General features: G+C 39.2%; 1 protein-coding gene across 4 annotated transcripts in view; it reads left to right on the top strand.

Annotated features, from left to right (window-relative positions):
• SLC26A3 (solute carrier family 26 member 3) overlaps positions 1 to 13,253 on the top strand; it is a 38,621-nt gene that overhangs the window by 12,342 nt on the left and 13,026 nt on the right. For all 4 annotated transcript variants that reach the window (XM_028846169.2, XM_077997170.1, XM_077997172.1 and 1 more), the window contains 8 exons: positions 1,550 to 1,714; positions 3,477 to 3,629; positions 4,076 to 4,158; positions 7,950 to 8,097; positions 8,209 to 8,322; positions 8,427 to 8,504; positions 11,532 to 11,627; positions 13,009 to 13,115. In XM_028846169.2, the coding sequence (XP_028702002.2) occupies positions 1,550 to 1,714; positions 3,477 to 3,629; positions 4,076 to 4,158; positions 7,950 to 8,097; positions 8,209 to 8,322; positions 8,427 to 8,504; positions 11,532 to 11,627; positions 13,009 to 13,115 (944 nt within the window). The remainder of the gene's footprint in view (positions 1 to 1,549; positions 1,715 to 3,476; positions 3,630 to 4,075; positions 4,159 to 7,949; positions 8,098 to 8,208; positions 8,323 to 8,426; positions 8,505 to 11,531; positions 11,628 to 13,008; positions 13,116 to 13,253) is intronic.

Raw genomic sequence — 13,253 nt, 5'->3', positions numbered from 1 at the left:
TCGTGGCCCATAAGAAATACTGTAAGAAGGGTCACTCATCACAACCAGAGGGAGAAGAGTGGGTCAACAGTATAAAAATGAATGAATATGGGTCTAGACAGAAGGAAGAAGGGGAATGGAGAGGCACAAACAGTGACAAGTGAAATGCTTCAACATATATCTGGGAATTGATAGACTCAAGAAACAGCATATCGGGAATTGATAGAGTCAAGAAACAACCGTATGCAAGAAATCATCATACTGGTGGCTTTAGAATTTTTTTCTTTAAATCTTCAGCAACTATAATCTAGTTGGAAGGGATGGGGGCTTTGAACTGCTCATGTCAATTTTAGGGAAAACTGAAAAGGATTATGGTAGAGTCTCACTCCCAAGCCATATGCTGACACCCCTACTGAATAGTGAAAATGTCGTGGACTTTTTGAGATGTTGCCTAAGTTTATGGATAATGATATTATTGGTTAAGACCATTTCTTAAAGAAAGAAAAAGTTAGTTTCTACAAGGACATAAGCATGTGTCTTATTGACAATTTGGTTAGTTATTTCTAATACATTTCTGAACCTAGTATAGAAATGGAACCCAGCTGGGCTTTGGGCAGCCACAGCTCTGGCTGCAGTTTGGAGACATGAGCAGAAAGACAGGTCAAGCATCCAAGGGAAGGAGAATCCACCCAATTTACCTTATTGCAAAACAATGATGCTTTAGGGGGGAATTAACCATCTTTTTCCCCCAGCTAGAACCAGTTACCTCTGATGTCCAATATGCAGTTATGTATTTCTTAAGCAAATTGAGCAACTTTGAGGAAATATCAGTAGACACTCACTAATGCATGCTCCAGCAGCTAGAAAGTATAACTTAAGGCCGGGCGCGGTGGCTCAAGCCTGTAATCCCAGCACTTTGGGAGGCCGAGACGGGCGGATCGCGAGGTCAGGAGATCGAGACCATCCTGGCTAACATGGTGAAACCCCGTCTCTACTAAAAAAAAAAAAATACAAAAAACTAGCTGGGCGAGGTGGTGAGCGCCTGTAGTCCCAGCTACTCGGGAGGCTGAGGCAGGAGAATGGCGTGAACCCGGGAGGCGGAGCTTGCAGTGAGCTGAGATCCGGCCACTGCACTCCAGCCTGGGCGACAGAGCGAGACTCCGTCTCAAAAAAAAAAAAAAAAAAAAAGAAAGTATAACTTAAAATTACATCAGCAAATTTATGAGGGCTGATGCTAGGTAAGATTCTGCTAGAAAAGGCCTATGAGTCTTCCTATGACACTTAAAAATAAGGGTGGGCGAATAAGCCTGTTACTTCTTGGGGGCAAACTAGACTTATATCCTATGTGAATACCATGTAACGTTCCACCTGAAGGATGGGGTGGAAGGGAAGGAGAGGAAGGAGCCTGGATGGGAGGTGTCCCTGGAGGCAGGGACATTTGCTTCCTCAAGGCATATACATACAGGTTGAGCCTTTACATTTTGTGTAATATTATTTCAGTTGCGGATCCTTGAGTTTGCTGAGGCGTACTCCTAATCTATGCTGACAAAGGTTTTTGTTCTCTTTCCAGTTGGCTCTGGGGATTCTGCGGATTGGATTTGTAGTGATATACCTATCTGAGTCCCTCATCAGTGGCTTCACTACTGCTGCTGCTGTTCATGTTTTGGTTTCCCAACTCAAATTCATTTTTCAGCTGACAGTCCCATCACAGGAGGATCCATGTTCAATTTTCAAAGTAAGTATTTCTTTCACTTAAAAAATACTGAAATACATGAAACTCACTGCTGTATTCTTAGAGAGCTTTCCTTTAATGCCTTTGCCATGGGGTTTACCTACAGGTTGTAAAATGTATTCATATTTAAAAAAAAAAAAAAGTAAATCCAGGCATGATGGCTCATACCTGTAATCCCAGCACTTTGGGAGCCTGAGGCAGGAGGATCCCTTGAGCCCTGGAGTTCAAGACCAGCCTATGCAACAAAGTGAAACCTCACCTTTACAAACAATAAAATAATTACCTGGGCATGGTGGTACACATCTGTAGTCCCACCTTTTTGGGAGACTGAGGCAGAGGATCGCTTGAGCCCGAGAGTTAGAGGCAGCAGTGAGCTGTGATGGCGCCACTGCACTCCAGCCTGGGCAACAGAGCAAGACACAGTTTCAAAAAAAAAAAAAAAAAAGAAAAAAGAAAAGAAAAGGTAGCAAGAGAGCAATACTGAAAGTCAACCATATCTACCATACAGCTAATGTGAACAACAAAATTAAGTAACACTTACATTTGACTTAAGTATTTTCCAAAAGGAAAAAATATATATATTTATATTTATATTTATTTATATATATAAAATATTTTATATTTATATATTTTATATATATTTACACACACACATACATATGTATGTTTTTAAAGCTTTACCATTTTGTCCCAACTTTTAAAATGTTTCTAAAAATCTTATTTTGAAAGAAATTTGCTAATTGAGTTACGAGTTTTCCTATTTCTTGAAAAGCAGGTCTCATTCTTTTAGAATTGAAGTTCTTGGGTCCTTTTTGCATCCTATTTAGAAAACAAAAGACAATTTACCAATATGTAGATAAGGCAGCAGTTCTCCCTTCCTCCAGAGGATGCAAAATAGAACAGATAGTGTTCTTAGTTTTACAACTTGGGACAAAATGGTAAAGCTTTTAATAACATAGATTTTGTTTTTTGGAAATATACTTGAGTCAAATATAAGAGAAGTGTTACTTAATTTTTTTTGTTAACGTTAGCTCGATGGTAGATGTGTTTGATTTTTAACAACTCCCAACAGTTTTTGGGAGTTGAGATAGAACTTGCTCCAAATTGGAACCAACACTCTCTCACTTCCATCCAGAGGTATTCCAGAAGTGGAGTGTTCTAGAAGCAATTTGGGATCCAGTTTTGGCCCGCTTGAGCTTTTTGGGGCACGTGGATATGGAACCCAACTAGTTTCAAGAAGTAAGACCATGCATAGTGCACAGTTAGCCAGAAAACTGTTTTCCAAAAGTGACATAGAGAGTCAACTAAGAAATGTGAGGGTATCTAAACCCCCAAAAAGGGCCAGGAATTGAGCATACTAAGCAAAACTATCAAAGATCAGAAGTTATTCCCTGGACAGAGTAGTGATGGCTGTGAAATAAAAAATGATGACCAAAGAGACCTAATAATGGCAGGAGACCAGTGGTAAAAACGTGAAAAGTATCCAACAAAATTTGACACTAGCCAAAGAGATTCCCAGCAAAAATGCCAGAAGCATTCTTAAACTAGTGTGCCGCCTACACTATGCTAGTTTACTCTTCTCATATCTCCATCTCTACTCTCTACAGTTTCACATTCACAATTAAACAGGAGCAGAACAGGAAATCGCTATCAGTCTCTATCAGTCTTTTTGCTTCCATGTTTATTTTTATTCGTTTGGAGATGTGTTGTATCCAAATTATGCATTAATATAGGGCTTTGGTGGTTTTTGTTTTTCTAATTGTAGGTACTATACTCTGTATTCTCACAAATAGAGAAGACTAATATTGCAGACCTGGTGACAGCTCTGATTGTCCTTTTGGTTGTATCCATTTTTAAAGAAATAAATCAGCGCTTCAAAGACAAACTTCCAGTGCCTATTCCAATCGAATTTATTGTGGTAATTGATAATTTTCAGACTTTGTCATAGTTACTCTACTGTTTTTATGTTGTAAATCCTTCACCATCTGTAGCTCAGGAGGTTTTAGTGGGGCAGGTCATCTCTGCAGTTTCTGGGCATAATGTTTCGCATGGTTTTCTTCTCATTCAGAATTTAATAACTTCCTCTTATGATTTTGAGTTAATTTTTTTCCATGTGAGACAAGGAGAGTGCAGAGAGCACGACCTTTGACAAAATGTCGTGGTAGAGCCATTTGAATTAAAGCTGTGGTTCTCAATCCTGGCGGCATGTTAGAATTGCCTCCGAATTTCTTAAAAAGTAACAAAGCCGGGGCTGGAGTTCTTATTTAACAGGTACAGAAGTGGGTTTTGGCAATTTATTTTTTTCAAAGCAAAACTCTTACTTGCATCTCACATTTCTAACCTGGGCCATTTGCAACTTTGCAGACCGTGATCGCAACAGGTGTATCCTATGGCTTTGACTTTCACAGAAGGTTTAACGTGGCTGTGGTTGGGAAAATGAATCCTGGGTAAGTGTGTCTTCCATGATGGCATCACCATGCATGAAGCAGAGAGTTAGCAGTAGTGACAGGCAAGGTACAATCCGAACTGCAGGTCACCCTGCAGGTAACTCTCATCAGAATCCTCCCTGCACCCTGCATCCCTAAAGAAGGCTCACTGCTTTCCTTCTAGGAAGGAGCTACAAAGAAAAGCAGGGTCTGCAGTTCCTTTCTTTTCAGCCTCCCCACAATGAATGCAGTTCTTAATACCAGAAAGTTTCTACTTGTGGAAGAACTCACAAACAAGACAAGCAGGGACGCAGACCAGCAGAAACTCACTTGAAAGTAAACGTTAGCAAACTAGTGAAAGTATACAAATAGGCAAAGTAAGGCCAGACGCGGTGGCTCATGCCTGAAATCCCAGCAATTTGAGAGGCCTAGGTGAGAGGATCACTTGAGCCCAGGAGTTCAAGACCAGTCTGGGCAACACAGTAAGACCCCCATCTCTTGTTTTTTGTTTTTTTAAAAAAAAAAAAAAAATATATATATATATATATATACACACACATATATATATATATAAATAATACAAGGCAAAGTAAATGGCTTCTCCTTATAAAGAAACACCAAGTGAAATCAGATTTCCTTGTCCATAAATTACTATAAACAATATGTAATGCTTTGTTTGAAGTTACTGAAGCCAAGTTCTGAAAGTTCAAAAGAGACACTGAAGGAACACAGGCACGCCACGTGAGCAGTCCAGATAGGCACACTCTGTCCTTTCTCGCGATCAGATTCAAAACAAGGGTAGGGCAACTTTTCCCACTGCCAAAGGATGAGAAGCCCGGTTTGTACAAGAATTTTAAAATGTACTTCATTACATTTCGTGGATTGAGAAGGAAGATCATTTTGTGCTGTTTCTTCTAACCATAGCATCAGTTTCTTCCAACTTACCAATGAAAGGTTTTCCTGTTTTATTTTTTAAAAAAAGACTTCTCTCCCTCTCTATGCTTAACAAGTATTTGAGAATTCCAGAAATCAACATTTATATGTATTTTTTTTTTACTTTAAAACAGCCAAATTCTTTTAAAGGCAAATATATGTATTTTTTATTTTTTTAAAGAAAAAAAAATTTATTACCAGATCTTCATGTGTTATACTTCATGAATCTCAAACGTCACTTTTAATTTTTAAAGTTTTAAAGTGGAAATTAGGCTGAAACTGAAAGACTATTTCTAGGGTTTCCTTCTATTCTGCCACTTTCTTTTTTTTTTTTTTTTTTTTTGAGACGGAGTCTCGCTCTGTAGCCCAGGCTGGAGTGCAGTGGCACCATCTCGGCTCACTGCAAGCTCCGCCTCCCGGGTTCACGCCATTCTCCGGCCTCAGCCTCCCGAGTAGCTGGGACTACAGGCGCCTGCCACCTCGCCCGGCTAGTTTTTTGTATTTCTTAATAGAGACGGGGTTTCACCGTGTTAGCCAGGATGGTCTCGATCTCCTGACCTCGTGATCCACCCGTCTCGGCCTCCCAAAGTGCTGGGATTACAGGCTTGAGCCACCGCGCCCGGCCTATTCTGCCACTTTCAAGTGATTTCACTTAAACGTCTTGGGAGACATAAACCAAATAGAATAAATAAATAAATAAATGTAAAATCAAACAAGATCTTGTCAGAAGGGTTTGGAAAATAAAAGATAAACTTAAGATCACTGAGTTACACCTTAAACACCTCAACAACAGTCTTATTTAGTGAGTATATTTTCAATGTCAGTGTACCTCTTTCCACAGTGTGTGGGGTATGGGAACGGGTAACCATTGCATTCAACAGAGAGGCAGTGTAACCTAGTAGGTAAGCTGAAGTGTTCTAGAGACAGAGTGCCTAAGATTTGATTCTGACTCACTTTTTGAGCTTGAGCACATTACCAAAAACTCTGTGCCTCAATGTCCTTGGCTGTAGAAATGAGGCTAAAAATACTAGCTATCAAGTAGGATTCTTTTAAGAGTTAAGTGAGTTAATACATGTAACATATTTAAGTGCCTGACTTACAATAAATGTTCAAATTACACTACTATTGTTACTAGTTTAACACCTAAATTAGGTAGCAAGCGCTTGAGCTTTTTATGTTCCATTTTTTTTTTCTGGGTGATAATTGAGTAGGTATTTTAGGTTTTTGTTGATTGCAAATAGAATATAACTGGAAGGTAGTGATTATTAATTATTGCTAACCTGCTGTTCATGAGTATTCCACCTTAGAAGTTATTTTGCAAAGTCTCATACACTAAATACAAATAATTTGGCTGAAGAAAAGTGCTCATTGAAACAGTAAAGGAAACATAAGGGGTATATTCAGATTCCAGAGGGATCCTGTAATAATAGCTAACAGGTAATTTGTGTTTTACAGTGTGTAAATAGTATTTGCATTTATTATTTGACCCTCCCACTAAACTGCGAAGAAAAGAGAACAAGGCTGGGAACCATGGCTGACGCCTGTAATCTTAGCACTTTGGGAGGCCAAGGCACGTGGATCACTTGAGGATAGGAGTTTGAAACCATCCTGGCCAACATGGTGAAACCCCGTCTCTACTAAAAATACAAAAATTAGCCGGGCATGGTGGCGGGTGCCTGTAGTCCCAGCTACTTGGGAGGCTGAGGCGGGGGGGTCTCTTGAGCCTGGAAGGTGGAGGTTGCAGTGAGCTGTGCACTCCAGCCTGGGAAACAGGAGACCCCCGTCTCAAAAATCAGAGAACAAGTGTTATTATCCTCGCTCTACAAATGAGGAAATTGTGACTCGGGAAGGGCAAGTGGCAGAGCCAGGAAATGAACCCAAGTCTTTAGACTGTAAATCTTCATCACACCATTCTGTCTACGGTGTTCAGAGACCAGAACAAAAGAATAATAAAGTCCTGGTTATTAAAAAAACAAAGCAACATTCCAAGCTAACCTTTGGATTTATAATGGCATCAGAATATGGTATAATAGTACTTCTTCAAAATTAGAGCTAAAAATGTAGTACCATAGACATTCACAAAATGTGGAAGAGCCATTCAGAAAGAGTTGATTAGACCTAATTAACCCACTTCCAATAAGTCTGATGTCAGAAATAGACATTTACAGGAGTGGAACATTTTAGTAAATTGATGTTGAGTTTGAGATACATGCACCTTTTATAATACAAGTTGTAAATATAATTGAACTGATCTACATTCATGAGGCATAAATACAGAAGTATGCCCTGTGAGTTGAAGGTTTCTCTGACATATATCACCTTAAAGAGAAACCCACTCTCCATTAGGGTCATGGTTGGCTCTAGCATTTCTGTGTAGTGTAAGGCAGTCCAAGGCCCATCTGTTTACCAGGAGTATTCCATGAAAGGTTATTATTATCAATGGAAAGAAGACTTTTTTGCTTTCCTTGTCTCACAATTGTGTTTGCTCAAAGGGCCTTCATCTATGGATAACTATCGGGAGCATTTTGAGTAATACTTTGCAACCCAGCATAACAATACGAGTGGAATAGAAGACATTTTGCAGGAAGCTTATAGGAATACATATGCACATTATAACGTGGTTCTACTAGCAAAATCATATCTCATTTACCACTATCCTTGGATTGAATTTGCAATTTTTTACCAAATTCAGGCAGTGTTGCTTTTCAGCACTAAGAAAGCAGATTGCAAAGTTGTCAGTGGAGCTAAATTCTCGTTAATCATACTCCAAAGTGAGACACAACTCAGCCTAGATTGCATTCATTCATAGATTTGTCCAATGATCATATCAGTTTATAAATTGGTTGGTGACATTCAGACTTGCTTAATTTTGATTTTAGATTTGAGCCCCCTAATGCACCTAATGTGACGGTTTTCCAAGAAACCATAGGAGATTGCTTTGCCATCGCAATGGTTGGATTTGCAGTGGCCTTTTCAGTTGCCAGCGTCTATTCCCTCAAACACGATTACCCACTTGATGGCAATCAGGTAAGTATACAAACTACACTGGGTCTCAATGGGCAACTTTAAATAATATTTTGCACACATAATATCAATGGTGCCACTTCTGAAAAAGGTTCCTTCTTGTTTTCCTGTCAGGAGTTAATAGCCTTGGGATTGAGTAACATAGTCTGTGGAGCATTCAGAGGATTTGCTGGGAGTACTGCCCTCTCCAGATCAGCAGTTCAGGAGAGCACAGGAGGCAAAACACAGGTATGTCAAGATATTTGCTGCAAGCACCGTCCTAGCATTAGTAACTAGGAAATTCAAGCCAGGGGAAAAGTTGAGTTGGTGATAATAATTTTTTATCCTCACAGATTGCTGGGCTTATTAGTGCCATCGTCGTGCTGATTGTCATTCTAGCCATTGGATTTCTCCTGGAGCCTCTACAAAGGGTAACACTGTCTTTGGACAGCATCTCTCCTTTTGGTGGTAAATCAAGGACCCTGGTTCTTAAATTCTGAAAGCACAAACTAAACTAGGGGAAAGGAGGTAATGACAAACTCTCAAGTACTTTTCTTAGCCAATACTCTGTGTGAGCCAAAAATATTTCTTTTCCCCTGGCAACGTGTTCTGAATGTTAGGAACACAGATGCCCAACCTGCCTTACCTCCTCTACACTTTGCATGTGCATAGCCCCAAACAGAATTAATGTTGAAATAGGAGGGCACCTGGCACCACACCTTCAATATGCATGGACTGAGTCGAGGTTTTCTTAAAGGTTAAGGTAATCAGGCCCTCTCTGTAATTCAGAGAATGGCGCTACCAGCCATACAACTCATTCTTAGGAACACACTCTGAAGCTCCTAGAACTTTGGTTTAACTCCAAGAACAACACTGTTGGATTATGGGATGGGAGTGAATAGCCAGCACAGACCTCCCAGCCCTACTCTCATGCTCCTCTGCCTGTAAGCTTGAGGGTTTAGTTTAATGCTTTGTAAACTGTTGCAGCACTCAGATGTAAAACATACCATCAGACCCTGGAAAGCAAAGGCTCTCTAGGAGACAAGATGACAGTAAATACATTGTTCCTGTGGTTTTAATATAATTTTGAGGTGGTACATGGAGCCCTGCTGACCTCCTTCTAATCCTGGCTCTGCCACTTATCATCTATGTGATTTTGGGCAAATTACTAAACCTTGCTGAACCTCAAGCGCATTTGTAAAATAGAAAGAGAAATAATACCCACTATAGAGAGTGACTATAAAAATAAAAAGAGCATGAATGTGAACTACTTAGCTGAGGGTTTGGCATATGATAAACACTTGATAAATGATAGTCATTATTGTTAACATTGTTATTATTCTACATTGCATTACACTTCTGGCTACAAAGGACATAGAGATATGATACAGCCCACCAATGTCTGTTACCTAGGCCTTTTTTCCTTGTTGGTTGGTAGCCGAACGGTGACTTTGGTCCCAGGTTTCTAGACTCCCAATGTGGTCATCTCAAAAAGCTCACTGGCCAAATCCATCTTCAAGCAGGGCAGAGAACAATTTGCTAAAAATATGCATTCTCCATAGGCTATCCTTCTGATTTCAAAATAAGTGGCATAAAAGGAATGAAAAAGTCACCACTAAAGAAACAGAACGTATCTCAATAAAAATAAACACACACACACACTCACCCCTACAGAGAGAACTCCACCCTCTCATACTTCTCCCTGGGTATAAACTTGGGTTCTACCTAGCCCACATCAATTTGGAGACACTAAAGAAATAATTACCAAATCTTGTCCAAGATTTAATCAAAGCCCTTTTTTAAAAGGGTCCTGTGATATGTTCTTTTTAGATCATTGTGGTCAGGAATGTCTTTCTTTCATTCACCTGAATAACTATTTTGCTTCTTTTTATCATATGAAGGCAAAATAACCCATAGTAAAAGCTCATAATAGGTATTTGTTGAGTTCTCACTGCATGTCAGCAGAGCTCTAAGCATTTTATCTTCATTTAATCCTTTATATCAAATGCAGTATGGATACCAGGTTCCTGCGGGAATTATCCCCCTTTCCTTTCTATGATTTCTTAATGCTCTGTAATCTTTACTTTAAAAGTACTCTGTTATATATGTATGTCATTGTAAATTATTTCAAATTGTTTTTCCATAGAATACTGACTAGTTGGGAAATAATGCCCAATAAAAAAAAAGAATTCTCTTCGCCAGGTGTCTCTTGACATAGTTTATACTTAGAGAATTTAAAGTCCCGCAAAGTGGAGAGGCCTGTTGTACAGTCCTCTGAAGTCTTCACCTAGCTACCAAAAGGTGACATCTTACATAGCTGTAGTACAATATCAGTACTATACATTAGTATAGTATGTTAAGTAGATTACAGACTTTATTCAATTTTCAGCATTTTTTAACTGGCATTCACTTGTGTACCAAATTTTTTAAAAGTCACTTAAGACCATATTTCTTCTAAGTTGTGACCTCTATTCTCACAGTTAGTAAAATTAATTGCTTAGATATTATATTATAAGGATTACCTGTGAAAATTAGAAATAGGCAGATCAGTTCTACCATCCTCAAGATATAAAAATAAAAACTGCGTATGGCTTTTCTTTGTACATTGTGTTTTCATGGTATAGCAGTATACAAATTCCATACTCTATTCAGAATAAAACAACGTAAATTGGCAGGGGGAATGGGAGCGTGAGGGGCATGTTCCTACAATTATGTTAAAATCCAAACAACAAAGAGAATGTACTTAGCTATTTAGCATTTTTCACCCTAACTGTCACAATACCTGCAAGATAAAAGATCACATTCTGGCAGTGGAAGAATTGGAAGCCTGAAGTGTGGCTGTAGGGATTAGTACTGGCCTGGGAAATATTCATTCGTTGGTTCAGCCACTCATTCACTGACTAATTTTAAAGCCCCTCCTATATGCATTTAACATAGTAGGTTCTGGGGATACAGCAGGAACTAGATGGATATGTTTCATGCTGTCTCAGAAAGCCCGCCTCAAGATCTCATTCCAGGACCTCAAGCTCCCCAAGCTATTATTATTATTATTTTTTAACAAAGAGCAACCCCCTTCTCCTTGACTCCAATAAACAAACACACATTAGACTGTCTCTGCTTGGGAAGAATTTATTCCAAGTGTTTATCTGTCATATGTCTGAAGGTCTGCCTTTCTCTGTCCCAAGGTGCAGGCTACTAAATGCCATCAGATCATCTATCTCATAATCACAAGAGCAGTCTAGGCCTTGTCACTGTGGTGGGGACAAAGTCATTCATAGGAACAGGTCAGAGTCCCAGTTCTGGTGTGTCCTGCATGGCATCGCACACCGGAAAAGGGTGTATGCTTTGATTTGCTTTGAGGCCCTTTAAAGCACACACTTATCTACAGCCTTCACCTTTGCTTCCATATGATTTATTTCATTAACTTAAAGTACATCTGATGTTTATGTTTTTCACAGTCCGTCCTGGCAGCTTTAGCACTGGGAAACTTAAAGGGAATGCTGATGCAGTTTGCTGAAATACGCAGATTGTGGCGAAAGGATAAATATGATTGTGTAAGTAGAGGCAATAGTATTTGAAAGAGAGATAAATCACAATAGCATTTTAATGTTAATGTGAAATGCATGTTTATATTGTAAATTAAGTGAAATTTTGTTTCTATATATCTGTTCAAAATAACATTAGTTTGTTTTATTTGTTATTTTTAAATTGCATACTCTAATGATCGTTTTCTGGGACTTTAAAAAAATGGGCTACTTTTAATTTAAAAGAAGGGGCTCCATGAAACACTAGTCTGGAACTTCCTTAGGCCTATTCTAAAAGTTCTTGCAGTAATCCGAAATACTACAGAAACTCTTGGAATTTTAGGGTATGCATGGCTTCTGTTTTTCATTACATAATGTGTTTGTTTCCACGAATCTGTGAAGAACTTAATTTCCGAACATTCCTTTTGGAAATACTCTCATTTGGAAAGGCTCCCCCTTGCTCTCACATGCTTTGCTATTTTAACAGGGTCAAAGTCTGTGGTATAAAAATGCTTGTTAACATACCCTTAGGTATTTAAAGATCATAACTAGTAAACTACAGTTGATTTACTTTTGTGGGGCATTTTAACACCCTTTTGGCATGCTAAAATTCTTATAAAGATAGCAACCATCAATTAAATCCACAGACCAAGAGTAAAACATTAGTATAAGCTCTACCAGTTAATTTGTTGATTTTTTTTTTTTTTTTAAGAGATAGGATCTCCCTCTGTCAGCCAGGTTGGAGTGCAATGGTGCCATCCTAGCTCACTATAACCTCAAACTCCTGGGCTCAGGCGATCCCCCTGCCCCAGCCTCCTGAGTGCTATGACTACAGCTGCACACCACCATCCTCAGTTAATTTTTTAAAATTTTTTGTAGAAACAGATTCTCACTATGTTGCCCAACTCCTGGCCTCAAGTGATCCTCCCACCTCAGCCTCCCAAAGTGCTGGCATTACAGATGTGAGCCTTCATGCCTAGTCTAATTTGCTGATTTTAATGAACAGCAGCTGGTTATATTAGGTTGGTGCAAAAATAATTGCGGTTTTTGCAATTATAATTATCACTGTGACAGACAATTCCATTTCCTAAATGGGTTGGAAATGGGATTAGAAATGAATACACTTTCTTTGAATCCTCTTATGTTTGCTTGTGTTTTTGTGGCCCAGAACCTGAGCCAGCAGAAATGACCTCTTGAGACAAGTGTCTTCTGTGCACTTTGCTCCCTTGCCCAAGATGAAAACTTCCAACTTCCACCACGTCTGGCAAAGTTTTTAATTTTTGTTTTTTTTTCAGAGACAAGGTCTCACTGTCTCTACAAAAAAAGAAAAAAAGTTTTTTTAAAGACCCCGTCTCCACATTGTACTTTAATCAAAGTAAATTGTAGTGTATATGTTGCTTTCTTTTCACAGTTAATTTGGGTCACGACCTGCATCTTCACCATTGTCCTGGGACTTGGGCTAGGCCTGGCAGCTAGTGTGGCATTTCAACTGCTAACCATCGTGTTCAGGACCCAATTGTGAGTGCTCAAAGTGCTCTGCATCCAAGCATGCTTGGACCTGCCCAAATCAGAAGAGAAAAAAAAATGTCACTGGCTAAGAGAACAGTAGTTGGTTGATAGGTGTGCATTTCTATCAGGATGGGGTAGTTTATCCTC

Source organism: Macaca mulatta, chromosome 3 (genome assembly GCF_049350105.2).
Source record: "Macaca mulatta isolate MMU2019108-1 chromosome 3, T2T-MMU8v2.0, whole genome shotgun sequence".
Lineage (NCBI taxonomy): Eukaryota > Metazoa > Chordata > Mammalia > Primates > Cercopithecidae > Macaca > Macaca mulatta.
The sequence above is the reverse complement of the archived record's forward strand: the minus strand, read 5'-3'. Positions and strand labels throughout refer to the sequence as shown.